At 45.7% G+C, this 27,728-nt stretch overlaps 3 protein-coding genes and 2 non-coding genes across 6 annotated transcripts; 1 reads left to right on the forward strand and 4 right to left on the reverse strand.

The window, feature by feature from the left end:
- Positions 1–4,276: 4,276 nt before the first annotated feature.
- LOC106547845 (protein FAM200C) lies at positions 4,277–13,069 on the reverse strand. 2 transcript variants are annotated; one of them, XM_087704145.1, is made up of 7 exons: positions 12,980–13,069; positions 10,927–11,402; positions 10,679–10,793; positions 9,447–9,532; positions 8,317–8,443; positions 7,972–8,172; positions 4,277–6,383 (listed from the first exon to the last, which is right to left on the reverse strand). In XM_087704145.1, exons 2-7 carry the CDS (start codon positions 11,302–11,304, stop codon positions 4,540–4,542), a joined length of 2,751 nt encoding a protein of 916 aa, XP_087560271.1. In that variant the 5' UTR covers positions 11,305–11,402; positions 12,980–13,069; the 3' UTR covers positions 4,277–4,539. The 2 variants fall into 2 exon arrangements, with proteins under 2 accessions (XP_087560271.1, XP_087560272.1); XM_087704146.1 differs by lacking the exon at positions 12,980–13,069 and having other exon boundaries at positions 10,927–12,559.
- Positions 13,070–13,580: 511 nt separating this feature from the next.
- LOC106547841 (uncharacterized) lies at positions 13,581–17,764 on the forward strand. Its single transcript, XM_014065107.2, has 3 exons — positions 13,581–13,654; positions 14,930–15,047; positions 16,084–17,764. The coding sequence occupies exons 2-3, from the start codon at positions 15,014–15,016 to the stop codon at positions 17,352–17,354; spliced, it is 1,305 nt and encodes a 434-aa protein (XP_013920582.2). The 5' UTR covers positions 13,581–13,654; positions 14,930–15,013; the 3' UTR covers positions 17,355–17,764.
- Positions 17,765–18,770: 1,006 nt separating this feature from the next.
- RPS17 (ribosomal protein S17) lies at positions 18,771–25,301 on the reverse strand. The gene is made up of 5 exons (XM_014065110.2): positions 25,234–25,301; positions 23,584–23,735; positions 22,730–22,835; positions 19,548–19,613; positions 18,771–18,889 (listed from the first exon to the last, which is right to left on the reverse strand). The coding sequence occupies exons 1-5, from the start codon at positions 25,234–25,236 to the stop codon at positions 18,809–18,811; spliced, it is 408 nt and encodes a 135-aa protein (XP_013920585.2). The 5' UTR covers positions 25,237–25,301; the 3' UTR covers positions 18,771–18,808.
- Positions 21,154–21,288, reverse strand: LOC148048448 (small nucleolar RNA SNORA71). Its single transcript, XR_015695741.1, has one exon. It is a non-coding gene; the product is annotated as a small nucleolar RNA SNORA71 (small nucleolar RNA).
- LOC148048449 (small nucleolar RNA SNORA71) lies at positions 23,372–23,503 on the reverse strand. Its single transcript, XR_015695742.1, has one exon. It is a non-coding gene; the product is annotated as a small nucleolar RNA SNORA71 (small nucleolar RNA).
- Positions 25,302–27,728: the final 2,427 nt, after the last annotated feature.

Here is a 27,728-nt window from a genome sequence, read left to right on the forward strand (position 1 = left end):
CTTTCAGTGTTTGCCCTTTCTCCTCCTCCTTTGGTGCCCGTTTAAGGTTCCACATTGATTTTGGTCGAGCCATTCCCACCTCGCTGTCTTGTCAAGCCAGCCATGTTCTACAATTCTGCTCACCTAGGCATAAATGGCCCCCAAGGAGCACTGGAGTTGAGTGTGGGACCACCGTTCTCTTTGAATTATAGAGGAGATTCTTTTAATCCTGCATTAACACGGACTGACCATAAATAATTCAACCCCACTGTGCTTGCATAGAGTTCTTGCATATGTGTGCCGCGTACGTATCCCAAATCGTCGAAGTAGGTCATAGCAGCAAGTAGCTGCCCTAGAAAAGATGCACTTTTTCCTTCTGAATGTATAACCAGGTGCACATACAGCAGGCTAAAAAGCAACAAATCCTACTCTGGAATTTGGATATAGTAACCAGCATTGTACAAGACAAGAATTAGTTAGATTGGGCCATCTGTTATCTGCGTGGCCTTGCAGCTCGAATCAGAATAGAACTGGAAGGGACCTTGGAGATCTTCTAGTCCAACCCCCTGCTCAAACAGGAGACCCTCTTATCATCTGAGACCAGTGGCTGTCCTCTCTCTTCTTAAAATCCCCCAGTGATGAAGCACCCATAACTTCTGAAGGCAAGCAGTTCCATTGATTGATTGTCCTCCACACTGTCAGGAAGTTTCTCCTTCAAGGTTGCTTCTCTCCTTGATTAGTTTCCACCCATTGCTTCTTGTCCTGCCCTCAGGTGCTTTGGAGAATAGCTTGACTCCCTCTTCTTTGGGGCAACCCTTCAAATACTGGAATATACTGTTCTCATTTTCTAGAGTTCAAAAGTTTTATTTTCTTTTAAAACAAACATTTCATCATTCCTCAATCAGTAAGACATCGGAGTACAATTTTTTGGGTGTCAAAATAGTTCTAGTTTACCACCAAATTCTTGTCTAGCCTAATGTATACCCCTCCCTCCCTCCCCCCTCCCCCCTCCCCCCTCCCCCTTCCCTCCCTCTCCCCCTCCTCCTTCCCCCCCCCACGACTTCCCAGAACCGGTACACGGTATGGATTTTTAACAAACACAGTCTAAAATCTATTGAGAAAAAAGAAATAAAGAAATTAGTGACATCTCTACATTGATCTTAGCTTCTTCTTGCTGAGCTAACTTTAAACAATTTAAATCGTTAAATCATCAATTTAGTTCTCATTTTCTGATGTGTCCTCTTGACACCATCCATGCTGGAATTGCAATTTGGCAATTGGAATGGCAATTAGAGAGGTACAGATTCCTCATTCCTGTTATATTTTAGCTCTGGTTACGTCTAAAAAGAACAGGTAGCGGTAATGAAAGCTAGAACATTTCTCTTTGATTTCACCAAGCTATTTTTTGCTCAACCAGACCATGGCTGGTTGGAGTAGCACAACACCGAACCAAAATCAAAACTAAATACTTGAAATGTTGTGTGTGTGTGTGTGTTGCACAAACCAGGCCTGTGTGACTCAGGCAACAATTGCTTCAGAGAAGTTATCATAACTCTCGTTTCCAGCCTCAGAAACCCGCGCTCTGCTGTGTTCTCTTAATCCATTCCTCACGATCAAAACTTTGCTTCACCTCCAAAGCAAAACCATCAATCTTTCAACACGGATTACAGGCAGAAGCTCTTAAGGATTCACACGCAAGGCCAAAATGCCCCACAGAGATTTGGACCAATAAACTTCAGGAGGCTGAGCGGTCTTTTTGTCCTTTTTTTTTGTTTTGCCTCTATAAAGTGGTTTTTGGAACAAAATCCTAAACTTGGCTATGGTGCCATCTAGAGGTATAGATTTCCTTTCTTTGAGTCCCTAAGTTGATAGTAGATTGACATAGTTTTGTTCTGCCATTAAATAAGAGATGAGCCTTGGCATTAAAGAGATGAGCCTTGGCATTTAAGGGACCATTTTTCAGTGAACGTTAGGCTCACGGCGTGAATGAAGCTGTTGTGTGAAAGAAATCTTTAGCTCCTTCCTCGCTTTGCTCCAATTTAATTGCTTAGGGCAGTGGTTCCCAAACTTGGCAACTTTAAGACTTGTGGACTTCAACTCCCAGAATTCTCCAGCCAGCAAACTTGGCAACTTTAAGACTTGTGGACTTCAACTCCCAGAATTCTCCAGCCAGCAAACTTGGCAACTTTAAGACTTGTGGACTTCAACTCCCAGAATTCTCCAGCCAGCAAACTTGGCAACTTTAAGACTTGTGGACTTCAACTCCCAGAATTCTCCAGCCAGCAAACTTGGCAACTTTAAGACTTGTGGACTTCAACTCCCAGAATTCTCCAGCCAGCAAACTTGGCAACTTTAAGACTTGTGGACTTCAACTCCCAGAATTCTCCAGCCAGGAACTTGGCAACTTTAAGACTTGTGGATTTCAACTCCCAGAATTCTCCAGCTAGCTCTTCTGGCTGGAGAACTCTGGGAGTTGAAGTCCACAAGTCTTAAAGTTGCCAAGTTTGGGAACCACTGGCTTACGGCAATGTTTTTCAACCTTAGAAACTCCAAGAAGGGTGGATTTCAACTCCCAGAATCCCCCAGCCAGCATGGGAATCAAAGTCCGCATATTTTCAAACGCCTAAGTTTGAATCAAGTTTTCAGAAGTGTGGACTTCCGACTCCCAGAATTCCCTGGCCAGCTCCTTTGGAGGAACTGAAGAAGTCTGCCATTTTCCTCACCAGAAACCAACTCCTGCTTTTGTGCAACGTGTGTGAAAAGGGGAACGAGCTTCATTCATAAAGGGACAACTTGTCTTTCGTTCGGGAATCACGATGATGATCTCGGATGCTTTCATAGTGGAGTGGCGGTCATGTGTTTTGAGACAAACTCAACATTTTTTGCTCGCCTTGGTAGGAAGTTGCTACAACTCTTAGGAACAAGCCTATTCTCCAAACACCTCAATTCTCTTCTCAAAAAATGTAATGCTAAATATTGTATATAGATAATAAGAAACAACCTTTCACCTTTATTGAGAGGATCAAGGCAATGTTTTATGTTTTGGTTGGCTTTTCTAGAACATGAATCTGTTTGCTGAAATCTACCAAACATCTTTTATCACCGTTGTTTTCAACTTTTATTTGAAAGACGAGGCACACAAATGTTATAAGAAATTATCCATCTAACATAGATTTTCACTGTACTTTATTAGAGATTCCGAATGTGGCGATTCTTTGTCAGATTTCTTCTTATCTCCTGGCCTTCGTAATGAAACAAAGAACTTCCGTCATCTTCAGAGAACTGGTTGGCTGGCACTACTAGCCTGGGAAAACATTGGTGTGACCTCTATCCAAATCTCAAATCACACTTAATATCTCAGCACTTAAATCATGCCAGTGGGGCTGCATGGCATCTATAGACATATCATTTGTGGACATTCATCTTAGATATAAAATGCTTATGATGAGGCCTTCATAAGAATTAGGAATTCTTAGATTTTGATTACGTTTTTAAAAACAGAAAAAGTTCCAATAGCCTCCTCTTGTCCAAAGCTGCTTTTTCAAAAGGCAACTGGAGTTTGTTTTTCCTTAAAGATGTTTCGCTTCTCATCCAAGAAGCTGAACCGAAGAAGCTTCTTGGTTGAGAAGCAAAATGTTTTCAAAGAAAAACGGAAAGTCCAATTCCTTCCTGAAAAAAAGCCCCTTTGGGACAATCAATGGCCTGGATGACTGAGAATCTCCAGAGACCTTCAGCCTCCTCTTGATTTTTGTAACCACAAATTAACACAGTTGCCTTTGAGAAACAGCCGTACGGGTTTCACTCCTTCAAATATTTGAATAAACGACTGAGATACTCAGCAAGTAAACTGTTCCTATTCTACGTTTTCACACATGACTTTCACCTAAAGGATTTCATTAAAGCTGTAAGTATTTTCCTTGCCTTACGCCATGACAGACAGCCTGTGGCCCTTAAAATCTGGTCACAATTGTTGAGAACAGCAAAGTTCCTAGGTTTCTGAGAGGCGAAAGTTATTACAACTCTTATTTCAAGTACTGAAATAGAGAGATTAGTTTAAAAAGGCAAATTTTTAATACAGCTAACAGACCCACCAGCTTCAGCTTGGCGCCTTGCCGTTGTCCTGCCGTCAATTGGGAAGAAGGAGGCACAAACAAACAGACAATAAAGCTGTATATTTTTTATGACGGGAACCTGGGACACTCAAGGCAGTTTCTATATGTGATGTAACACTTTGCCCCTCCAATGTGATCCTTGTGCATAAATGGTCCCATCGCGACACAGTGCTGGTAACAGACGATTCCACATATAAAAAAGTATTTTATTTGCATAGTAAAGAGGGCAGGTAGGTGTATAACTCAACATTACTCCTAGACCACCAGTACATAATTATATTCACAGTACAAATAAATCGGTATACATTTAAGTCTAGTATCTCTACCATTTGATGGAACACAAGAATAGAAAATAGAAAAATTGGCAACGTGAAATCCGCTCTACACAAGCAGCTGATGAGTGCCAAACAGCCACATGTTGCCAAAGGTTTCACAGCACGGCTCCGGATTAGTGAGAGGCTTGGCACTGCATGCCGTCGGCAAGCCGGTTGTAATTGGGAGTGTAGGAAGAGATTGCCACTCGCAAACAGTCATCCAGATGCTTGTCAGTCATCCGTGTTCTGTTCTTCGACTTGATAAACCTCCTTGTTGAGAAAACGGACTCACACTGGTACGTGGACCCAAAGTAAGACTTGATCTTCGCCGCCGTCTTCCTCAACACGGGGAATTTCTGGGCGTCCACCAGGTTCCAAAAGTTGGCGTGACTCGAGTTGGATTTGAGGATGATGTCGTTCTGAAGGCTCACAATCTCCATCTCGACCTCTTCCACCAAGGCCTGGCACAGCTCCCCGATGGCCGCGGCCGTCTCCGCGACATTGATGGGGCTGAAGGGGTTCTCGAAGAAGGACACCACCGGCTCGATGCCGCTGAACTGCTGGAAGCGGGCGTGGAACTGTTCCTCCAAAGTCTCCAGGTAGCCCACAAACGGCGCGTTGTTGAAGTCGCTTTCCCCGACCACTTGCTTCATGGAGGGGAAGGGAAGGAGGGACTTCACCTGCAGGTGCGACTTCCACAACCTCAGCTTGCCTTTGAAGGCGTGGACCGAAGAGATCATCCCAGAGAGGTGCTTATCGTTTCGATGCAGCTCAATGTTCAAACTGTTGAGTTCTTGCATCAAGTCAGCCAAGAAAGCTAAATCCACCAACCAGAACCGATCGTCCAGCTGTTCCACGTACTGGTCTTTCGTTTTTAAAAAGGCCTTTATTTCATCCCTCAGGGTTAGAAACCTGGCGAGGACTTTGCCTTTGCTGAGCCACCGGACCTCCGTGTGCAAGATTAGGTCCCCGTATTCCGCGTCGACGTCCTTCAGGAGAGCTTTAAAGAGCCGGTGCTGCAAAGAGACGCCGCGGATGGAGTTTATGATTTTTGTAACCACGTCCATGACGTGTTTGAACTGAAGGACTTTGGCACACAGAGCCTCTTGGTGGATAATGCAGTGATACGAAATAAACTTCGGGAAAGTTTCGTCCTTCTGGCAGTGAGCAATGAAGCCATCCATGGCGCCCACCATAGCCGGCGCCCCATCGGTCGTGATGGAAGAGAGTTTATGGAGCGGGAGGTTGGTTTCAGCGGCATAGTTCCTGAACGTCAGGAAGATATCCTCGCCCCTCGTTTTCCCTTTCAAGGACAGGATTTTGAGGAGCTCTTCCTTCACCGCGAGGTCGCTAAAGACCAGCCGGACGATCATGGCCAGCTGGGATGTGTCGGTGATGTCGGTGGACTCGTCCAGCTGCAGGGAAAACCAGAGGCACTTCTGCAGGTCGCTTTGCAGCTGGTACTCCAGATCGTTGGAGATGGATTGGATCCTGCGGGAAACGGTGTTCCCGGACAACTGGAGCTTTTGTATGGCGCTCATGATCTCTTTCTTATTGGAGAAGCCTTCGAAAATCGAGTCGGCCGCCGTCAGGAACACCTCCTTTAGCAGCTCGCCGTCCTCGAAGGGCTTGTTCCTTTTAACCAGCAAGCTGGCGATTTTGAAAGAGGCGATGGTGGTGTTTTTGGAGTGGACCACGGGTTTGGTGTAGACGGTCAGCTGGGAGGCAAACTTGGACTTCATCTCTTTCACTTTCATTTTGCGAAGCTCGGAATCGAGGGGGTAGTTTTTGGTGAAGGTGCCATGGTTCCTCTCAAAGTGCCGCTGGACATTGTGCTTCTTGGCCACCGCGACCGTGGACGAGCAGATTAGGCACACCGATTTGCCATTCACGTCCATGAAACAGTACCGCTCCTCCCATTCTTTGTGGAACAGATACGTCCTTTGCCTTTTACGGGCCGGCTCGCTTATTTTTGCAACTACAAAGAAGGCGAGAAGTAAAACAGGATAATTCAGCACCTGCTGGTAAGCAAAGATATTTTAAAAAGAGTTTTTTAAAAAAATATACTCCATAAACAGATGAGTGTGATGGAGTGTAGTCTGGATTCCCAAGAGGGAGGGGCCCCCGCCCAGAGGTCAAGCAGAGGTTGGTAGAAAGTCAAGACAGACCCCTCCTAGGAGTTCACAAGATATACAGAAGTGAGCACACACACCCTCACAATTTGTTGCCAGCACTTTAGACATTAATGGCTGGGTGTTGCGTTATTTTGAGGGGACAGCACATTGACACTAGTTATACAAGCTGTATGCACTACTTTACATTGTAGCCATTGTATCATTTCTTCAGTGTTGTCACATGAAAAAAATATTTACAAAACGTGACGGGGCGTACTCACTTCTGTGATATACTGTATCTCTAGTTAGGCAGATATTAGTGCTTTAGTCTGGCAAGATTCTGTCTGTAGGCAAATAGCAATAAGGAATCTATTCAGAAGTAACTCCAGGTGTCGTTCTGGGTTCTTGAGACCTGCCAGAGTGCCATCTTGTCTTTCAACCCACCCACCCCCTCCATCACTCATTTATAGCATTCCATATTCAGTAAAACCAGAACACTAAACATCCACACGTGAAATATATATGTATGTATGTATGTATGTATATATGTATGTATATATATATGTATATATGTGTATATGTATATATGTATGTGTATATATGTATGTGTATGTATATATCTATGTATATATCTATGTATATATGTATGTATATATATATATATATATATATATATGTATGTGTATATATATATGTATATGTATATATATGTATAGATGTGTGTATATGTGTATGTGTATGTGTATGTGTATGTATGTATGTATGTATGTATGTATGTATGTATGTATTGTGTCACAACCCCTGGTATGCCCAAATATAACTGCCTGATATGTAATATGGCCCAGGTTCAATTCCCAGTAAGGGTATGGCTAGCTGATGAGAGCTAAATAGCTTGAAATAGATCTATACTAGTCTCCCTTTATTTATCAGCACAAATACAACACAAATGTAACAAAGGCAACAGTAAAAATATTGGCTTTCTGTCTGGATGGTCTCTTGTGATGAGCCGATAGACAGAGAAAGGAAGCAGTATGCCTCCTCCCATATTTGGGCATACCAGGAGTTGTGACACTAAATACATACACACACACACACACACACACACACACATATACATATATATATATATATATACACACGTGTGTGTGTGCTTTCTACCCAAAGAATTGTAAACATCTTCTTAACACCAGATTTAAACAACAGAGCTGTGGTGACACAGTGGTTAGAATGCAGTACTGCAGGTTAACTCACTGCTCACTCCAGGAGTTCGATTCTGACTGGCTCAAGGTTGTCTCAGCCTCCCATCCTTCCGAGGTGGGTAAAAGGAGGACCCAGATTGTTGGGGGAAAATATGCTGATTCTGTAAACTGCTTAGAGACGGCCGTAAAAGCACTACGAAGTAGTACATAGGTCTATTGCTAAAGAAGCATGGACCCAGCATTTGGCACTTACTATTCATTTTCTCTATTTTTTCTTGGACTGCATTCTGATGGAAGTTGCTGCTCTGGGAAGCGGGGCCCTCGTTCAGCTCCATCATCCTTTTCCGATTCGGTACCGATTTTCTCCTTTGCTTCTCCCTCTTTTTAACGCCATCTCCTTCTGGCAGCCCCACCGAGGGGTCTTCCTTTCTCTCGACTGCCCACTTATCGGCTTCTGCAGTGAAGACAGGAAGCTAGCCAAAGCCCTTTTGGGAAACCAAAAGGCCCGAACCAAATCCAGCAAGCTGTAATTCAGGATCGTCTTCCGTGTGGCTAAACCTGGTGTGATTTCATAATAGGTGCAAGAGGGGCAGCTTACCAAAGGCAGCCATTAGTCCGCAGTCTTGCTCCACGGCTTGCTTGCGGAAGCCTTTCTGCTCAGGATCCAGTAGAATCCCTTCCCTTTCGGTGACCTGCACAGCCGCATCCTCCGTTGTCACTGTGCCCTGAAAAGATGAGCAGAAAGTTGTGTCACTTGCAAAATTCAACGGCTATTTTGCCAAAAGCATGGCTTTCTTGGAGCCTGGGGAGGGCGAAAAGGGCCTCCCATCCCCGAGGCGGTTTAGCCTGCTAATTTAGGACATTATGTGCACAAGCAGATGTGCCTGAATATAGTTTAGACTTCACTATTAATCAACGCACATCAGTGGTGGGTTTCAAAAATTGTTCGAACCTACTCTGTGGGTGTGGCCTCCTTTGTGGGAGTGGCTTGCCACCCATGTGACCGGATATGATGATGCCGACGACACTTGTCAGAACCACCTTAAATTCCCTCACACACAGCACTGGCATGCATAAGAATAGGATGTAAACTTGTTTTTTAAAAGGCATCTTTGGTTTGCGTTAAAACAACTTCAACACACGCAATGTTCTGATTGCACCACAAACGCAGTAGTCATCCTTACCTTTCACAGAGGCACTGAGTTTTATAAATAGGAGCATGATAGTGTAGAATAATCATATCCAAGGACCAGTGGTGGGTTTCAAAAAATTTGGGAACCTCTTCTGTAGGTGTGGCCTGCTTTCCGGGTCCACTGGTGGAACCTCTTCTAACCGGTTCGGTAGATTTGACGAACCGGTTCTACCGAATAGGTGCGAACTGGTAGGAACCCACCTCTGACGCACATGCACTCTGGAACCCAGGAGTTCCAGCACGTACATGCACTCCGGAACCCAGGAGAGATCAGCTGACCACCGCGTGCATGCACAAAGCCCGGCTGCTCTCTTCCAAGTTCCGGCACTCTGACCCACACACTCCAGTTTTGGCCCTCAGTGCCGAAAAGGTTAGCAATCACTGTCCTAACACCTCCAACAGATACGAAGCAAGAGAAGGACAGGCCTGTTGAAAGACGGGGAGGCCGAGCGCAGCATTGGAGCAATCAACTTGCAATTCTCTCTCTCTCTCTCCCCGCCCCCCCAAAAAAAACCAAACCCCAGCTTTTTCCACACCGGAGTCTGTTGTGCCGCTGTTAGGTCTCCTCCGCCACAAAGAAGAGAGGTGGACTGGGCACGTATCACCGACATCATTCCATCTCCTGCAAGAAACCAAAGGTAGCACAGGCAAGTCCTCGGCTTACAAGAGTTCATTTAGTGACTGTTCGGGATTTACAAAAAAGTGACTTAGGACCGTTTCTCACACTTACGACCGTTGAAGCATCCCCATGGCCACGTGATCAAAAACTCAGAGGCTTGGCAGACGGTTCCTATTTATGACGGTAGCGGGGCGTCCCCATTTGCGACCTTCTGACAAGCAAACATCAACGGGGAAGCCAGATTCGCTTAACGGCCACGTGGCTAACTTAACCAACGCAGCGATCCACTTAACCACCGCGGCAAGAAGAGTCATAACACGGGGCAAACCAGTGGTGGGTTTCAAAGATTTTTGGAACCTACTCTGTGGGTGTGGCCTCCATTGTGGGAGTGGCTTGCCGGCCATGTGACCTGGTGGGAGTGGCTTGCCGGCCATGTGTTCTCTCTCTCTTTCTCTCTCTCTCTCTCTCTCCTTCCTTTTGTCTCTCTGTCCCTTTTTTCTTTTTTTCTTTCAACTCTCACTCTTTTTCTTTCTTTCTTTCTTTTCTTTCTTTCTTTCTTTCTTTCTTTCTCTCTCTTTCTCTCTCTGTCAGTGTGTGTGTGTGTGTGGCAGTGGTGGGTTTCAAAAGTTTTTGAACCTACTCTGTGGGTGTGGCCTCCATTGTGGGAGTGGCTTGCCGGCCATGTGACCGGTGGGAGTGGCTTGCCAGCCATGTGTTTTCTCTCTCTCTCTCTCCTTCCTTTTGTCTCTCTGTCCCTTTTTTCTTTTTTTCTTTCAACTCTCTCTCACTCTTTTTCTGTCTTTCTTTCTTTCTTTCTTTCTTTCTTCCTTTCTTTCTCTTTCTCTCTGTCAGTCTGTGTGTGTGTGTGCGTGTGTGTGTGTGTGTGTGTCAGGGGTGGGTTTCAAAATTTGTTGGACCCTCTTCTGTAGGTGTGGCCTGCTTTCTGGGTCCACTGGTGGAACCTCTTCTAACCGGTTCGGTAGATTTGACGAACCGGTTCTACCGAATAGGTGCGAACTGGTAGGAACCCACCTCTGGGGCAAACTCACTTAACAAATGTTACACCGAGCAACGTAAAATGTTGGTGCTCAACTGTGGTCGTAACTCGAAGACGACCTGCACCCGTTCCGTGTTTTAGCAACGTCTTACCTTGCAGGATGGAAGTCCCGTCACTTTCGTGTTTCATCCACCTTCGCAGCGCACTCTGCCGGGCGTCTGAGGACGTCTTGAACGGTTCGGGAAAGTTGGGGCCCGATTCTGCATACTGAAAGGGTTAAAACGAAGAGGGGGGGGGAGACACACAGTTTGGAAGTCCCCGAAACGTGGACCAAACGCAGACAAGAGAGCAATGGAGAAGAAGGCCCCTTCTTGGATGGGGGAACCAAACGTTTCCTTACCTCCTGTTCTTGTTTCTTGTCTTCGGCCTGGGTCAAGAGGAAGATCTCAGCCAGGGCTACGGCTTGGGAGCTGGACTCGGCTCCACATTCCCGGACCCACCTCTGCATCTCCGGAGGAATGACGGCTAGGAACTGCTCCAGGATGACGAGATCCAGAATCTGGTTCTTGGCATGTTGCTCCGGTCTGAGCCACAGATGGCAAAGATCGTGGAGTTTCTTACAGACTTCTCGGGGCCCCTTAGCGTCCTGGTACTGGAACTGCCGGAAACATTGACGGTGGACCTCCGGACGAATCCCCCAGTGTTCTCCACTGCTCCCTGACTTGATGGTCTCCGGGTCCCTTTCGGCTTCTGGGCCAGCTGCGTTTTGCTCGTCCATCCTCGAGGCGTTTTCCCGACAGGGCAGACGGCCTTCCTCGGCTGTCAATGACAGCCCTCAAGGCAAGGATGGCTCTGATTGACGGTGGCTAACACATTCTGCAAAGTCAAGACCACGGAGTGTCATTGCAAAGTCCTCCTTCTTCTAGGAGAGGAAGTCTTTTCCCAGCCGAAGTTGGGTTGGCTCTCAAAGGAACCAGAGGAAATCCCTGCTGAGTTGAGCCTCTCTTTTGGACGTCAATTTTTTTTTTTTAACGTTTTCGTTTATTTATTAGGTACGTCACACAGCGCTCATCCCCCTCCCCGGGTTTTGGAGGATGGAGTAAAGAAACCCTCAGCAGCGGGAGACCACAAGGCAAACTCTCGAGCCGTTTTATCCTGTTCAAAACGGGATTGTCCAACCTTGGCAACTTTTAAGACTTGCCCGTCTTCAACTCCCAGAATTTCCCCCAGCCAGCATCCTCCCAAGATGCGATCCAGTTTTAGTGGCGAGACTTTGTCTTAGTCCAAAACCACACCACTCCCCATCTGCCGCCTTCAGAGAGCGATTTCCACCCCCTTTTCCCTCTAGGCAAGATTACATTCAATTTACCCTTGTTCATTCAGTCACTGTTCCTAGAGTGGTGCGGTGGCCTAGAGGTGGCGCTCTTACCTCACAATCAGGAGAGGCAGATATTTCTCTCTCTCTGGGCACAATGAGAATATTTCTGCCGAACAAAACTCCGCAATGGTGACAGGAAAGGCATCGGGCCACTAAAACACTCTGCTAGCTCCATTCAGTTGCCCAGACTCCACCCCGCAAGTCGGTAGTGATTTAGTGAAAGTCCCAGTACAATGGCATTGGAAAAAGAGACTTTATGATTGGTTTTTTTTCCCCACACTTACAACTGTTGCACTATCCTCACGGGTCACATGATCATAATTATTGGAGGTTTGGCAACTGGGTTACATTTATGACAGTTGCAGTGTCCCGGGGTCATGTCATCACATTTTGTGCCCTTCCATGGCCAGATTCACTTAATGATCGTTACTAAATCAATGCAACGATTCACTTAACAACGGTGACTAGAATCGTCATCCAATGGGGCAAAACTCACTTAACGTCTGTCTCACTTAGCGACAGAAATTTTGGGACTTGATGGTGGTACAGGGACTGCAGTGGGCTGCCCTAGACAGAAGAGCTGCAGAAAGAACGGCAACCCAACTCCCACTCCTTCCCCATACAAGAGGCATCCCTTTGGGTTCCTTCCATGGGACAGTTGCTCTTTAAAGAGCCCCCCCCACCCCCATCCCATGCACAAGAGTGGCTGAGGGAGCTGCAATGCAAAGAGCCCCCCCCATTGCGCCCCGGGGGCTCCCCTACCTGCCTTCATTGTTCTCTCTCTCTCTCTCGTCGAACAATACCTGGATGCTGAGCTCCCCCTCCCCCTTTTGGCTTTGCAGAGAGAAGGAAGCAAGAGCGCCAAGACAGCAGGACGGAGACCCCTCCCCACCCCCACCAGCAGATCCCGCCCTGCCCTTTTTCTTTGCAAAGGGGGGGAGGACAGGTTGGAGCCTGGGCATTGCCCCTCCCTGGGGAGAGAATCCCAAACCCTCCCCCCCCCCTCGCCTCTGCAGCTCTTGGGAGAGAGAGACCCTTTTCTGCAAAGCGGCGCTGCAGGGGGCTGGAAACTCACCCAATTCCCCCCCAAGGGGGTCTGCAATGCAAAGCTCCGAGCAAGGGGGGGGAGAGAAAAGGCCACTCCCCCCTCCTTTCCCCACCTCCCCCCCCCTTGTTGGAAAAGGCGGAGCAGGAAGAGCCCTTGGCGGGAGGATAGCTTGCAAGGGAAGGACCCCCCCCCCTTCCCTCCTGCCCCAATTCGCTTCCTCTCTAGGAGGCCGCCTCGTTGCATTTAACCCTTGCAAAGCCACCGGGCGGGATCGACCCCCCCCTTTCTTTTTTGCAACCAGGAGAAAAACATCTGGGCACCGCTGGGCGGGCGTGGCCAGGATGCATGGAAACTGCAAAGACGTGGACATGTTGCAACGGGAACCCCTAAGTGCATCATCTGCTTCTCATCGGGGAGGGGGTTAAGGCAATAAAAGCCCCCCACCCAGTAAGATATCCCCCCCCCACTCCTTCCCCGTTGCAGGGAGGCGCCTTGCCTCGAAAGCACGAGCGAGGCTTTGCTGCCGCCCTAAGGGTTAAAACCAGCGACGGCTGAGTTCCCAGAGAGGAAAGAGAAGGCAACAGGAAGGAGAAAGGGAGGAGCCTCTCTAGGAAACAGGCTCCTCCCAGAAGGATCATGGGTGGAGGGTGGAATAAGGGAGGCAGATGCACGGCCGCTTCTGCAGGGTCGGACCTGCTGCTGGTGAGCCCCGATGCTTTTGGGGGAGAAGGGCGGCCTGGGGCTGAAGGGAAGGCGGCCCAGGAGGTGGAAGAGACCCCCCCCCAGGCTGTAGCCCTTGCAGGAATTGTAGGGGTGGAGGAGAGGGGCTTTTCTGGGGGGGGGTATACATGGGGGAGGGGGGTTGCGCATGGCCTTGAAACGTGGACGGAAAAGCTTGCTCCCTTCAGTCTCCACTTTGCATAGCAATTCCGACGGATGCTGTTGGTGGAGGTTTAAATCAGGCGTGCCCAACCTTGGTCCCTTTTAAGACTTCAATTCCCAGGATTCCCTTGTCTGGATGGCTGCGCTGGGGAATGCTGGAAGTTGAAGTCCACAGGTCTTAAAGGGGCCAAGCTTGCTCCCTCCTCCGTGGTTTAAATCAGGGTTCCCCAACTGGTTCGTCCGTGAACCGTGAGAAAATTTTGGTGGTCGGCAGAAAAAATTATTTGCATTCTTTTATATTGCACTAAATAATATTTATCTTTTTAAAAATGCATATTAGGGGTCTGCGGGATTTAAAATTACGAATTTAGTGGTCCGAAAGGTTGGCGACCCCTGGTTTAAATCATACAGAAGAGAACTTGATGTTTCTCCTGAAGCTGTTTCATATGTTGTTGCTAGGTGCGAAGTAGTGTCCGACCCATCGCTACCCCATGGACAACGTCCCTCCAGGCCTTCCTGTCCTCTACCATCCTCTGGGCAGTGGTCTCCAATCTTGGCAACTTTAAGACCTGTGGATTTCAACTCCCAGAGTTCCTCAGCCAGCAAAGCTGGCTGAGGAACTCTGGGAATTGAAGTCCACAAGTCTTAAAGTTGCCAAGGTTGGAGGCCACTGCTCTGGAGTCTATTTAAGCTCACACCGACTGCTTCGGTGACTCCATCCAGCCACCTCATTCTCTGTCGTCCCCTTCTTCTTTTGCCCTCAGTCTTTCCCAGCATGAGGCTCTTCTCCAGGGAGTCCTTCTTCCTTCTCATTAGGTGGCCAAAGTCTTTGAGTTTCCTCTTCAGGATCCGGCCTTCTAAAGAGCAGTCAGGGTTGATCTCCTCTAGGACTGACTGGTTGGATGGCCTTGCAGTCCAAGGGACTCAATGCAGGAGTCTTCTCCAGCACCAGAGTTCAAAGGCCTCAATTCTTTGGCACTCAGCCTTCCTTATGGTCCAACTTTCCCAGCCATACACTGTAACGAGGGAAACCAGTTTTATGGATGCATATTTTGTATATACATGTCAGTGAGCCTCTTCCTTTTTCTTTTTTAGAGATACTGGGCACTTCGATGACGTCTTGCGTTGCAGAGATGTGAATTTTGCTGAATCTTGAGCAGAGTTCTTAACTGTCCGGTTATGGAAGAGAATTGTGGGGTTATGAGCCCTTTCGGTAAGTCTCCCCATTTTCTGAGGTTTGAGAATCAGAATGCTTTGCACATTCTGTTTCATGACTTCATATTTCTTTCTTTTGGTCTACCAAAAGATTATATGGCATGGCTATTTAAAACATTTGTTTTTCCTAGTAATGCAATTCTGCAGTCAAATTGAATAATTGAATGTCAGCTCATTCAATTGTTCAATTGTAAGAGCTATCTTGAAATCTCAGAAATTGGGATTTAAGAAGCACTTTTTCTGACATTTCTGAATGGCCCCACAACGAAGAATTCCTGCTCCATTATTTTTATTTAAAAAGTAAAAAAAAAAGAGAAGAGATACTGTAAAATTTGCCTGCCAAAACATAAAAACTCAAAGACAGTTTGACAGGCCAATGCAATCCTAAATTGCATTAATGGGGATACGATCAGGATCAAGTGAGGTACTAATACCCCTCTATAAAGCCTTAGCAAGGCCACATCTAGAATGCTGCACCCAGTTTTGGTTCCCACACTATAAAGATGTTGAGACTCTAGAAAGAGTGCAGAGAAGAGCAACCAGGATGATTAGGGGACTGGAGACTAAAACATATGAAGAACGGTTGCAGGCAGTCTCCCAATATTGGAGGGGCTGCCACAGAGAGGAGGGGGCCAAGCTATTTCTCTAATGGCCAGACAAGGAATAATGGATGGAAACTGATCAAGGAGAGATTCAGCCTAGAAATAAGGAGGAACTTTCTGACAGTGAGAACAATCAACCCATGGAACAGAAGTTGCCTTTGGAGTTTGTGGGAACTCCGTCACTGGAGACTTTCAAGAAGAGATTGGTCAGAAAAAAAGGTGTAGGGTCTCCTGCTTGAGCAGAAGGTTGGGCTAGATGACCTATAAGGTCCCTTCCAACTCTGTTAATCGGTTAAAAACTAAAGTTATTCTGATAGTGGCATTATTACAAAACAACGACCCTTTATCTTTGAAATAAAAAAGATAAAATCAGTGGAAATCTCAAATGTTAAGACGAATTCCAAAGTATGTTTTCTCCTGTTTTCATTACAGAAGTTGGCAGTTCAGAGACGGAGAATAAAGAATTGTGTGTTTTGGATGCAGAAAAGAAGGGGGGAGATAAGGAAAGGGAGCCTCCGAGAAGGAAAACTAAATTAAACCCGATGAGGAATAAAGCATCTCCTTCTTTAGCCAAAGATCACCCTGGTCGGCTCGCCGGTCTGGGAGAAAACGACAAAGGACATGGAACGAAAATCTTCCTTCAGCGCCAGAAAAGTTTCCATTCGGACTCCAACCTCATAGCTCATTGCACCAGCTACGTCAAGGAGCTGCCCTTCAAATGCGAGAAGTGCGGGAGGAGTTTCGGCTTGAGCATGCACCTCAGCGCCCATCGGCGGATGCATGCGCAGGAGAAGCCCTTTAAATGCTCCCAGTGCAGCAAAAGCTTCAGCGCCATAACTAGCCTCGCCAGTCACCAGCGGAGCCACACGGGAGAGAAACCCTACAAGTGCTCAGAGTGCGGCAAGAGCTACGCTTCCGGCACCAGCATGGCTTACCACCAGAGGACGCATCGCGGGGAGAAACCTTACAAGTGCTTGGAATGCGGCATCGGCTTCAGCTTGAGCACCAGCCTCATTTCCCACCAGAGGATCCACACGGGGGAGAAACCCTACAAGTGCCTGGAGTGCGGGAAGAGCTTCCGGGTGAGCACAAGCCTCACCTCCCACCAGCGCATCCACACGGGGGAGAAGCCCTACCGGTGCTCGGAGTGCGGTAAGAGCTTCTGCGTGAGCACGAACCTCACATATCACCAGAGGACGCATACGGGGGAGAAGCCCTACAGGTGCTTGGAGTGCGGGATGGGCTTCTGCCTGAGCACCAGCCTCACCTACCACGAAAGGATCCACACGGGGGAGAAGCCCTACCAGTGCCTGGATTGCGAGATGAGCTTCCGGCGGAGTTCGGATCTCAACACCCACCAGAGGATCCACACGGGGGAAAAACCCTACCAGTGCATGGCGTGCGGGAAGAGCTTCCGGGTCAGCTCCAGCCTCACTTCCCATCAAAGGACCCACACGGGGGAGAAACCCTATACCTGCTCGCAGTGTGGGAAGAGCTTCAGCAGGAGCACACACCTCAACGCTCACCAACGGACCCACAGGGCAGCAGCCGTGGGAATACTTAAGTCTGGATGCGCCCGACAGCAGATCTCATTGAGGAATTCTCTCAAGACACAACCCCCCCTCCCCCAAACTTTGAATGTATGGAACGAGATTCAATTTTTAGTGGACCATATTAATGTTAGAAGTGGTGCGGTGGCCTAGGGGTGGAGCGCTCGCCTCACAATCAGGAGGCTGTGAGTTCGATCCTGGGTAGAGGCAGATATTTCTCTCTCTGGGCACAATGAGAATAGATCTGTTGAATATAACTCCGCATTGGCAACAGGAAGGGCATTGGGCCAGTAAATACTCGGCTCCATTCAGTTGCCCACACTCCACCCTGCAAGAGATTATGGGGTCATTAAAAGAGGACGGCGACTATATTAATGTTCTGGAACTAGGATAAGAAACCTATTTCCTTTTCTTTGTCCGGATGTTTTAGAACCTAGCTTCGTGCCTCCCCTTACTTTTGTTCTGTAAACGTTGAAACTGGATTAAAACTTGGCACAACTTTAGTGCTGAGTTGTTCTGCAAGTGGCAAATAAAATCTTTAGTATTGTCTATTGTTCCTCAAATACAGGCTGAAACTTACTGCCTCATGTCACAGCCTTCCTCTCTGGGGTGAGAGTAAATGGCTGGGGGTGGGGGGAAGAGGGGTCACGATTGGTCGCACGAGATACTATTTGCCTTAATGGGAAACTTCCAGGATGCAGGGCCACTGCAGAGAATTCCGGAAAATAAAATCTGCACATCTGGAGGAAGCCAAGTAAGAAAGTGCTGTCCTAGTATAGGACCAGAGAGATGTTACTTTAATCTCTGCTAAGACTATGTATTAATCTCTTGATTAATACATAGTCTTAATCGCCCTATCTTCTATAGGTAGATGTTTGACAACTTGTCGGGATGAAATTTGAGATCAGGGGCATATATTTGTGAGTGGCTGGGGATGCAGCAATCTTCTCCAAGACCTCTGAAAATCATGGAGCACAGGCAGCGTGCCTGAAAATTAGTAAAGGGACTATCTTAAAAAAAAAAAGGTAAAAAGAATCCAGTCAATTTGAATTTGGGGCAAAATTCTGTCACAGATCTTTAAGTTTGAGTGCTTTTAATACTACTACATTTTGCTTGACAGGAGTGTTTCTCAAGAAAAAAAACGACAGTCCTATAATTACGATTTTATAATCGTTTTAGGCCATGGGAATGCAATAGGCACTGTGGGTCTTTTATTTTGCAAAGCATTTTGATAAAGCAGGGGCGTCCAACTGTGGCAACTTTAAAACTTGTGGGCTTCAAAGTCCCAGAATCCCCCAGCATGCAAAAAGCAGCTGAGTGTCTTGGGGGGGGGGGGGGAGAAATATATATTCTAAAACCCTACGAATAGGATTTGCTTGCTTGTGGCCCTGCTCCACTAGATCTAACCCATGCTGACTTAATCAACAAATCAAAGTTAATACAAACATTGCTTAGCTGATACAGGAATGCAGCCAAGTTCTTAATTCTATTGTACAAGGAGTCGGTGTACAGGAACTTACCTAGAAGACACAGGCATTTGAAATGATACAAGTGAAGCTGTTGTTTCTATATATATTTATTGTAAAAGTGACAAGGCGGAAATGGGCTTAGATGGCACCTCTGGGGGTTTTGAAGTTCATCCCTACGGTGGGCTGTGTGACCTGCAGGTTGGACAGGCTGCCAAAGTCCTGTGAATAGAAGAGAGGCAAGATACACTTAAGTAGACCCCTGGGCAAGAGCTGCAAAAGATCTTTTCATTCAGGCTAAATGGTCTACTCGAAAACCATCTGGGTGATCTTTTGAGGCTCAATTTCCTTGGTGTGCAAAAACAAATGAAAGCTTTTGTAGTCATCATGTGTTTCAAGTATTCTAGCGATTTGCCAAGAAGTTATGATTGCTTTATCCCCTATATCCGCCTGGCTTTTAAACACCCTACTACTTAATAATGCTCCCCCCCCCCCAAACCATTCAGAATGACTACCAAGTGGGGTGACTTTTTTGGGAGGGCATCTTCATGTCTTGACTACCGGTGACTGCCTGGATAAGTTCATGCAGCTTTATTGGCAACGTTTTTTGGAAGTGGTTTGCCATTTCCTTCTAAGTGTGCAAGAGGGAGGGACTGGCCTGAAGTTATCCAGCTGGCTTCATGCCAAGGTAGAACTAGAACTCACAGTCACCCAGCTTATAGCCTGGTGCTCCTAACAACCACACCACACTGACTCTCCTGGCTATTTTATTTTCACTTAATCTTCAGACCCTCACATTAACAGCCAATTTAAAAAAAAAAAAAACCCAGCCACTATAGAAAAGCAATTCTATTGGCAGCCATGCCAATGCTCTACTCACCAGCAATTTCAACATTTCCTTGGTATCTGGGTCCACTTCAATAATCTCCTGATCCAGGGCAGAGACCTGGAGAAGAAAGAGGCAACGTTTGACTTGGTTGTAACAGAGGCCCAGGAATTATGAGTCAAAATACAGCAATGGTGTGATGTATACATGTATCATAAATCCCCTCCCTACAGGCAGCTTTGAGATTGTCAGCAAGATGCTTCAAGAAATATGAGCAAGAAAAGGAGTTAAAAGCATTAGCCAAAACTATATGCAAATACGACTCTGGCATGTTTACGGCCTTCCCTAATGGAATATCAGTTTGGTATCAAGAGTCCTGATATGACAGGAATGATAAGGCCCCCTAATCCTAAAACCTTTGGAAGAGGGAAAATACGCTGAGGAAGGCTGACACACAATATCAGAATAAATCTGTTCTCCATAAAAACTACTGTTAAAGAGCGAAGCACTGGGCATCCAATACAAACAGATAAGGTGGTATATTCATTTGGGGTATCCTTTCCTCTCAGATATTCTAACCTGCGAAGCTTTAAGAACAAAATGTACCTATAGCTAGTAACTGCAAATATTTTTTTATTAATTCCGGAGCCCCAAATTTAGAAACTTAACAGAATAACCTTTACACCACTGACTGAAATTTTGGGGCTCAGAGGACATGCAAAATACGTCCCATGGAAGCTGCACAAAAGGTAATTTTCTGCCCATATTTGCCACACTAGATTGCAAACGGAAAGTATTATGGCTCTTCTCCTCCCACTTAAATACTATTACAGGAAGAAAATGACCTCCAACTTTTAATCACTTGGGGACAGCAAAAGAAAGAACCAAACTACCAGATAAAAATAGAACATTTTAGGACATTTCATCTCCTAAAATTGTATCAGGACAACACTGAATTCAGGTAGATAAATAATCAAAAATATCTTAACAGAAAATACCCCCTAACATTCTTCTAAAATAATGTATTGATTTAAATTAGATTTGTTTTACTGTCTGTCATTTTTATCCTAATTTTAATCTTAATAAAACCAGAGAAATTTTACCTGGTTTAACTATTTTCTATAGGGCTAACCAACTATAGCTTTAAAAAGTCTGGGGGCCTATCAAAGCAAGCCTATGGCTTTGTAAATCATCAGAACAGAAAGAAATCAAGAATATATGATTAATATTTTACTTATCTTTCTGTCAAGAGCCACACAGAAAGACAACTGCATTGTTTTGGAACACAACGGGAATTAGTACAGAAAGAATGCCCTTACGTTAATGAGGGAAAAAAGCAATCAAAATTATGATTAACACTTCCAAAATCAAAGTATGGAGTATCAGGTGCTATGGGGCTAAATGAAAATAGCACTAACACTTAAGATTTATATACCGCTTTAAAGTGCTTTACAGGCCTCTCTAAGCAGTTTACAGAGTCAGCCTATCATTCCCAACAATCTGGGTCCTCATTTTACCCACCTTGGAAGGAAGGATGGAAGGATGGGTCAACCTTGAGCCTGGTGAGATTTGAAAATGCCAAATTGCAGACAGACAGCAGTCGCCAGAAGTAGCCTGGACTACTGTTCTCTAACCACTGCGCCACCGCGGCTCAAAACCGTGTCTGAAAAGCTCAGGGTTTGAAGGAGACGGCAAGAGGCCCCCCAAACACGGGAAATGCTTTCAGGCATTCTCTGCCTGCACTATCAATGACAAAGGCCACAGGGGAAGGCCTCCGTCACTTTCGAATGCAGGCCCAGTTCACCTTCCCTCCTGGAGACAGACATGCAGGACAACCCCCCCCCCAACCTCTGCATTAGAGGAAGCCCCACATTTCTGTTGCTAAGGGAGACATTTGTTAAGTGAATTTTGTCTCATTTTTACCATGGTGGGTTCCGAATCCCATTGCAACCAGTACGCTGCGACGGGGCTGGCCGGCCACCACACGCACGCGTGTTGCGCATGCCTGCACACCCACCACCCACGATGCTCCAGCATGCGCAAATGGCCCGGTTGGGTCAAATACAGATCAGGAATGCAGGCGGGCCCTCCGAAGCACCATAGCGGAACAGTGTCTGCTGCCCCCAGCAGGCACCGGTACACTCGTACCAGGGCGTACCGCCTGTAACCCACCACTGCATTTTTACCACCTTACTTGCCAAAGTTTTTACAGCGAATTATTGCAGTTAAGTGAGCAGCACAGTTGTTACGTGAATTCCCGTTGACTTGGTCAAAAGGTCGCAAAAAGGGATCACGACCCCAGGACACTGTGACCGTCATAAAAAGGAGTCAGTTGCCAAGGGGTTGAATTTTCATCATGTAGCCACGGGAATGGTGTAATGGTCGTAAGTGTGAAAAACAGTGATAAGTCCCTTTTTTGAATGCTGCTGTTAACTTTGAATGGTCATTAAACAAACTGTCATTAAGTCAAGGACTATCTAATGCTAGGCTCCATTCACACAGGCATGAACAAGTTCCTAAAGTGCATTTGGTTCATATATCATTCTTCTGATGCTTTAAATTCACACCTTCACCTTACAGATGGCAAGAAAAGTGTAATTGCTTCAAGCCAGCTGAGTGAGTCTGAGCCCAGACTGATCCTAAACTGAATATCCCACTCCTAAATCCACAATAAGGTAAAGATTCCCCTCACATATATGTGAGTTATATATCCTAGTCGTTCCCGACTCTAGGGGGCGGTGCTCATCTCCGTTTCAAAGCCGAAGAGCCAGCGCTGTCCGAAGACGTCTCCATGGTCATGTGGCCAGCATGACTCAACGCTGAAGGCGCATGGAACGCTGTTCCCTTCCCACCAAAGGAGGTCCCTATTTTTCTACTTGCATTTTTTACATGCTTTCGAACTGCTAGGTAGGCAGAAGCTGGGACAAAAGTTATGGGAGCTCACTCTGTTACATGGCACTAGAGATTCAAACCACTGAACTGCTGACTTTCTGATCGACATGCCCAGCATCTTAGCCACTGAGCCACCACGCCCCTCAAAAATCCACAATAGATTTTATTAATTCGTATTAATGATTTAATACCAATTGATCGACCAGAAGAAAAGTTTTATTAGATAAGATTACAAATAATCCAGCAACTACATTTTGCTAAGATGATTACAAATTGACTTCTTGCCACCCAAGAAATTTAAGACATGAAACCTCTATGAAACTCATCTGAGATATAAAACTTACCTCTGGGACATAGTTATCCCTTCTTTCTCTTTCCTCTTCTTGTAGTTTGATAGAGATACCTCTGACTGGCCCCCTTTGAATGCGTTTCATCAGATGGGTGACATACCTGTGGAGAAGAACGTTTTTTTTTTAGTATAATTCACTGTGTTTTACCGTGGATTTACTGTAAAAACCATCAGGCATTCAAGCAAGAATAGAACAGAATAGAATTCTTTATTGGCCAAGTGTGACTGGACACACAAAGAATTTGTCTTTGGTGCATAGGCTCTCAGTGTACATGAAGGAAAATAAAATATAATACATTCCTCAAGAATCATAAGGTGCAACACTTAGTGATAGTCAAAGGTTACTAATAAGCAATCAAATTATACTAGGAAACAGATAAAACAATATAAATTTTAAAGATACAAGCAACATGGCTACAATCACAAGTGGGAGGAGATAGGTAGCAGGAAAGGGATAAGGACTAGGAAAGAAGAGAAGAATAATAGTAAAACAGTCTTAGTAAATAATTTTGACAGTGTTGTGGGGAATCTCAGTAAGCTCTGAACGGACTCCGCAAAGCTTAGCTTTCAAAATTTCAAATATAGAAAAACTGGGACAAAGTTATAACGTCTGTTCGAATCACCCAGTTTTCAGCAATGTCTGAAAAGCTCAGGGTTTGGTAGGAAATGAAAGGAATCCTCCAAACACGGGAAATGCTCTCAAGAACGCTTTTCCTGCATTATCAATGACCAGGCCACAAATAAGACCAAAATCACTTTCGATGCAGGTGCTGCTAGTGAGCAGGATTCAGACTTAGAATGACAGCGTGTGAAAACTCTGCACCGAGTCCCATCCGCAACAATGCATACCCAGCGATTTTGTTCCGCAGTTTCTTGCTAGGGATGATGGCGATTTCCTCACACACTCGCTTATTCGTGTGGAAGTCATTTCCAAGGCGAGTGTAATATTTTTCAATGATCACCCGTGCCGCTTTTTTCACCGTCTTGGTACGGACACGCCCCTAGGGAGAGCCAAAGACACAAATAAATCAGCGCGTCAAGGAATGAAGCCTTTAGAATTTTGCAAAAAAAAAACTTAGAAATTTGAAAACCAGGGAGGACCAAACCAAACTGCATCTCCCCCTTGAAAAGTACTTGGGAGTGAAAAGCCTCAGAAATTCTGCTTTTGTGGATTATAAAGATTATGGCCAAAGAAAGTCTGTAATTTTTAGAAACATTTTTCTAATGTGCTGAGTCCATATGAAATGCTTGCATCTACCTCCGTTCGTCCTTTGGCTGTATTGTTCAAAAAGGGACCAATTGGGTTTAAATTTTTAAAAGCGTTTCATGGTTTTGAACGCCACTTGTGCCTGATGACGGAGTTCACACATTGTACTAAATCATGATAGGATTGGATAGCTTTTGGCTACAAACTACAATTTATAAGGCTGAATGCAACACTTGACCCCAAAGTGTAGGGCAGGGGAAGTTGAGAAAGAAACTGTTAAGAATTCTGCTGGTTTTATCCCCGCAAGTCCTATAAGCAGAGTTAGGCAACCTGGCATTACCATTCACACACAGTGACAAGCCAGGCTAGAAAAGTCAGGCGTGTTTAAGTCACAAAGACGATCAAAGGATTATTAATTAACCAGTAAAATAGTTTGCCTTCAGACGGTGTGGGTGCTTCATCACCGGAGGTTTTTTAAAGAAGAGATTGGGTAGCCGTTTGTCTGAAACGGTATAGCACCTCCTGCTTGGGCTGGGGGTTGGACTAGAACAGGGGTCTCCAACCTTGGCAACTTGTGGACTTCAACTCCTAGAATTCCTCATTCTAGAATTCTGGGAGTTGAAGTCCACAAGTCGTCAAGTTGCCAAGGTTGGAGACCCCTGGACTAGAAGACCTCCAGGGTCTCGTCCAGCTCTATTCTGATTGATCGATCACTGGAGACGAGACAGCCACCTCTTTGAAACGGCACAGGGTCTCCTGCTTGAACAGAGGGTTGGACTAGATGACCTTCAAGGTCCCTTCCAGCTCAATTCTGATTCCAATTTACCGTTTCACGCGGCGGGTGAACATCCCACGCCAAAAGACACAAAGCTAGCTGACCGCCCTCCCATGCAGACGCATCAGTTCGGAGGGAAGGATGTTGGATCTCTGTCTGCCAGGCAGCTTTTCAAGAAGCAAAGCGGGGGAGGGAGGCAGGCGGGCCCAAAACGATGCCTTTTCCTCCCCCAAAACGGAGAGGCGGAGGACCCCCATCCCTCACAGTCCTAGATTTGGCTCCTTGAAGCCCCCGTAGGCCTCCAGAGTCCCCTCGGCCTAGCAGTTCCCACGCAGCCTCCATCCCCACAGCCATTACTGCGGCGGGAAAAAAAAAGAGGCCAGGCCAGCCGTTAGCATCGATTCTACCGACGGGCCCACCGACACCCCTACCGGAGGCCCCCGAGACCGCCCCGCATTTCCCTCCCAGCGCCGCCACCGCCACGGATGGCCCCGGATTGCCTCGTCGCCACTCTCACCATCTTGGCAGCTGCCGGTCGGAAAGGGAGCAAAGGATCTTGGGAAAGGAGCTAGAAAGGTCGGTCTGGAAGAGCAAGCGAGCGAGGCGGAATCGCGCTCCTCGTGGCGGCCCCTAGCGGCCTGGAGGACCGCTGCACAGGCACGGAGTCCAATGGGTTTGGATCAACTTTTCGCTGTTATTTTGATTTTATTTTGATTTTTTTTTAATAGAAAGGCACCACTGATGGGCTTCTAGCATTCAGGAAAGGGGCAGAGAGTTGTCCCTGCAAAGAAAGAGAAATATGCACCAAGACAAATTCCTTGTGTCCAATCACACTTGACTTGGCCAATAAAGAATTCTATTATATTCTGTTCTATTCTATTCTTTCACTATTCTACTCTATTCCTATTCCATTCCATTCGAATAAGTAAAATAAATAAATATTGCCACTGTGGGCATACAACCCAACCATGTTCATCCTAATCTCTTGATGGAAGAATTTCAGTGCAGAAATAGCATTTTACGGGCTCTGGATAAAGATTTTATCACATAGCAATATTCTCATTTTTTTTGGAGAGATGGAAGAGGAGAAAGAATGAAGTAGTGCAATGCTGTTTCTACATTTTAATATAGGAGCTTCATAATACTAAAAAAGTCATCATTTAAAAAAGCTGACAGCCTAAACAATCTACTGATAACACCTAGCTGAGATGCCAAATTTCCAAAGCCATCTCATAAATGCATAAGATCTGAGAAGAAACTTACTTGTGGAGAAGCTACACAAACACATTTAGCAAATCATCATATATATATGTAAGTTAGAATCTTCTTTCGTCTATATATATGTAAGATATATTCTCATGAAGAATAGTTTTAGAGAAGAAAAACGAACAGGATTGCTGTTGTTAGTTGTGAAGTCATGTCCAACCCATTGCGACCCCATGGACAATGCTTCTCCAGGCCTTCTGTCCTCTACCATCCTCTGAAGTCCATTTAAGCTCACGCTGACTGCTTCAGTGACTCCATCCAGTCACCTACTTCTCAGCCGTCCCCTTCTTCTTTTGCCCTCAGTCTTTCCCAGCATGAGGCTCTTCTCCAGTGAGTCCTTCCTTCTCATTAGGTGGCCAAGGTATTTGAGTTTCAAAAGATAGATAGATAGATAGATAGATAGATAGGTAGGTAGGTAGGTAGGTAGGTAGGTAGGTAGGTAGGTAGGTAGATAGATAGATAGATAGATAGATAGATAGATAGATAGATAGATAGATAGATAGATAGATAGATAGATAGATAGATGATAGCTTCTGTGATTCCATCCAGCCACCTCCTTCTCTGCCCTCCCCTTCTTCTTTTTCTCTCAATCTTTCCCAGCATGAGGCTCTTCTACAATCAGTCCTTCCTTCTCATTAGGTGACCAAAGTATTTGAGTTTCCTCTTCAGGATCTGGCCTTCCAAAGAGCAGTCAGGGTTGATCTCCTCAAGGACTGACCCATTGGATCACTTTGCAGTCCAAGGGACTCCCAATAAATCACTAACGGGATTATTGGTAGTAAAAATACAATATCCAAGTTACAATAGTCCAGAAATTCAACTGTGTTGGGTTACTAAAGAAAATGTACTCTAGTATTTTTAATTATGTCTGGTTTCAGTTCTCCAACCCATTTTTTTTTTAAATTCTCCATCAACATTGGAGATTCCAGTCCCGCATTATTTCTAATGTGTTTTCTCTGTGACTGTCATTTCTTTGAATGGAAGAATGATACAGATAAGGAGTTTTAAATCTACAAAAATATTTATTTGGCAATTTTCCCATTGACCTCAGGAAAGAAAAGGAATCACTGTGACTTTTAAAGGTCTTTACTGGTTTTATATTGACTGTTTTATCAATACAATACAATAGCAGAGTTGGAAGGGACCTTGGAGGTCTTCTAGTCCAACTCCCTGCCTAGGCAGGAAACCTTATACCTTTTCAGACAAATGGCTATCCAACATCTTCTTAAAGACTTCCAGTGTTGGAGCATTCACAACTTCTGGAGGTAAGTTGTTGCACTGTATTGTTTATTGTTGTGCACCATCCAGAGTCCCTTTTGAGGGGCAGCTGGGCAACTATATAAATTTGATTAATACATAAATTTGCAGGCCGAAAATGAGCTTAATATGTGAAATCTATGAAGAGCTCATTTTTTTAAAACTGGTATTTCTGCAAAGCTGCAAAAGTTATGCAGTTATTGAAGTCTTAAATCTAACTAGATTTCCCGCAGCCAAGATATGACAATGCAAAACACAATTACAACAGAATGCATTAGCCTTGCCTGTGTTCCTACACAATAAACACTGCCCTGTTTTTGACATTTGATCTTAACCAAAGGCCGAGCGTTATGTATTGATCGGACAGCACGAAGAGGGCAGCAATTTGGTTTGAGAAAAAGATATATACTGATGCCACAGAAATAAAAGATATTCCCCTGGGGGTCCTTTCAAATTGTTATCACAAGCCAAGTCTAAACAACCAGATCA

Source organism: Thamnophis sirtalis, unplaced genomic scaffold (assembly GCF_051295495.1).
Source record: "Thamnophis sirtalis isolate CommonGarterSnake01/CBP01778 unplaced genomic scaffold, rThaSir2_p1.2 scaffold_2, whole genome shotgun sequence".
Classification (NCBI taxonomy): Eukaryota; Metazoa; Chordata; class Lepidosauria; order Squamata; family Natricidae; genus Thamnophis; species Thamnophis sirtalis.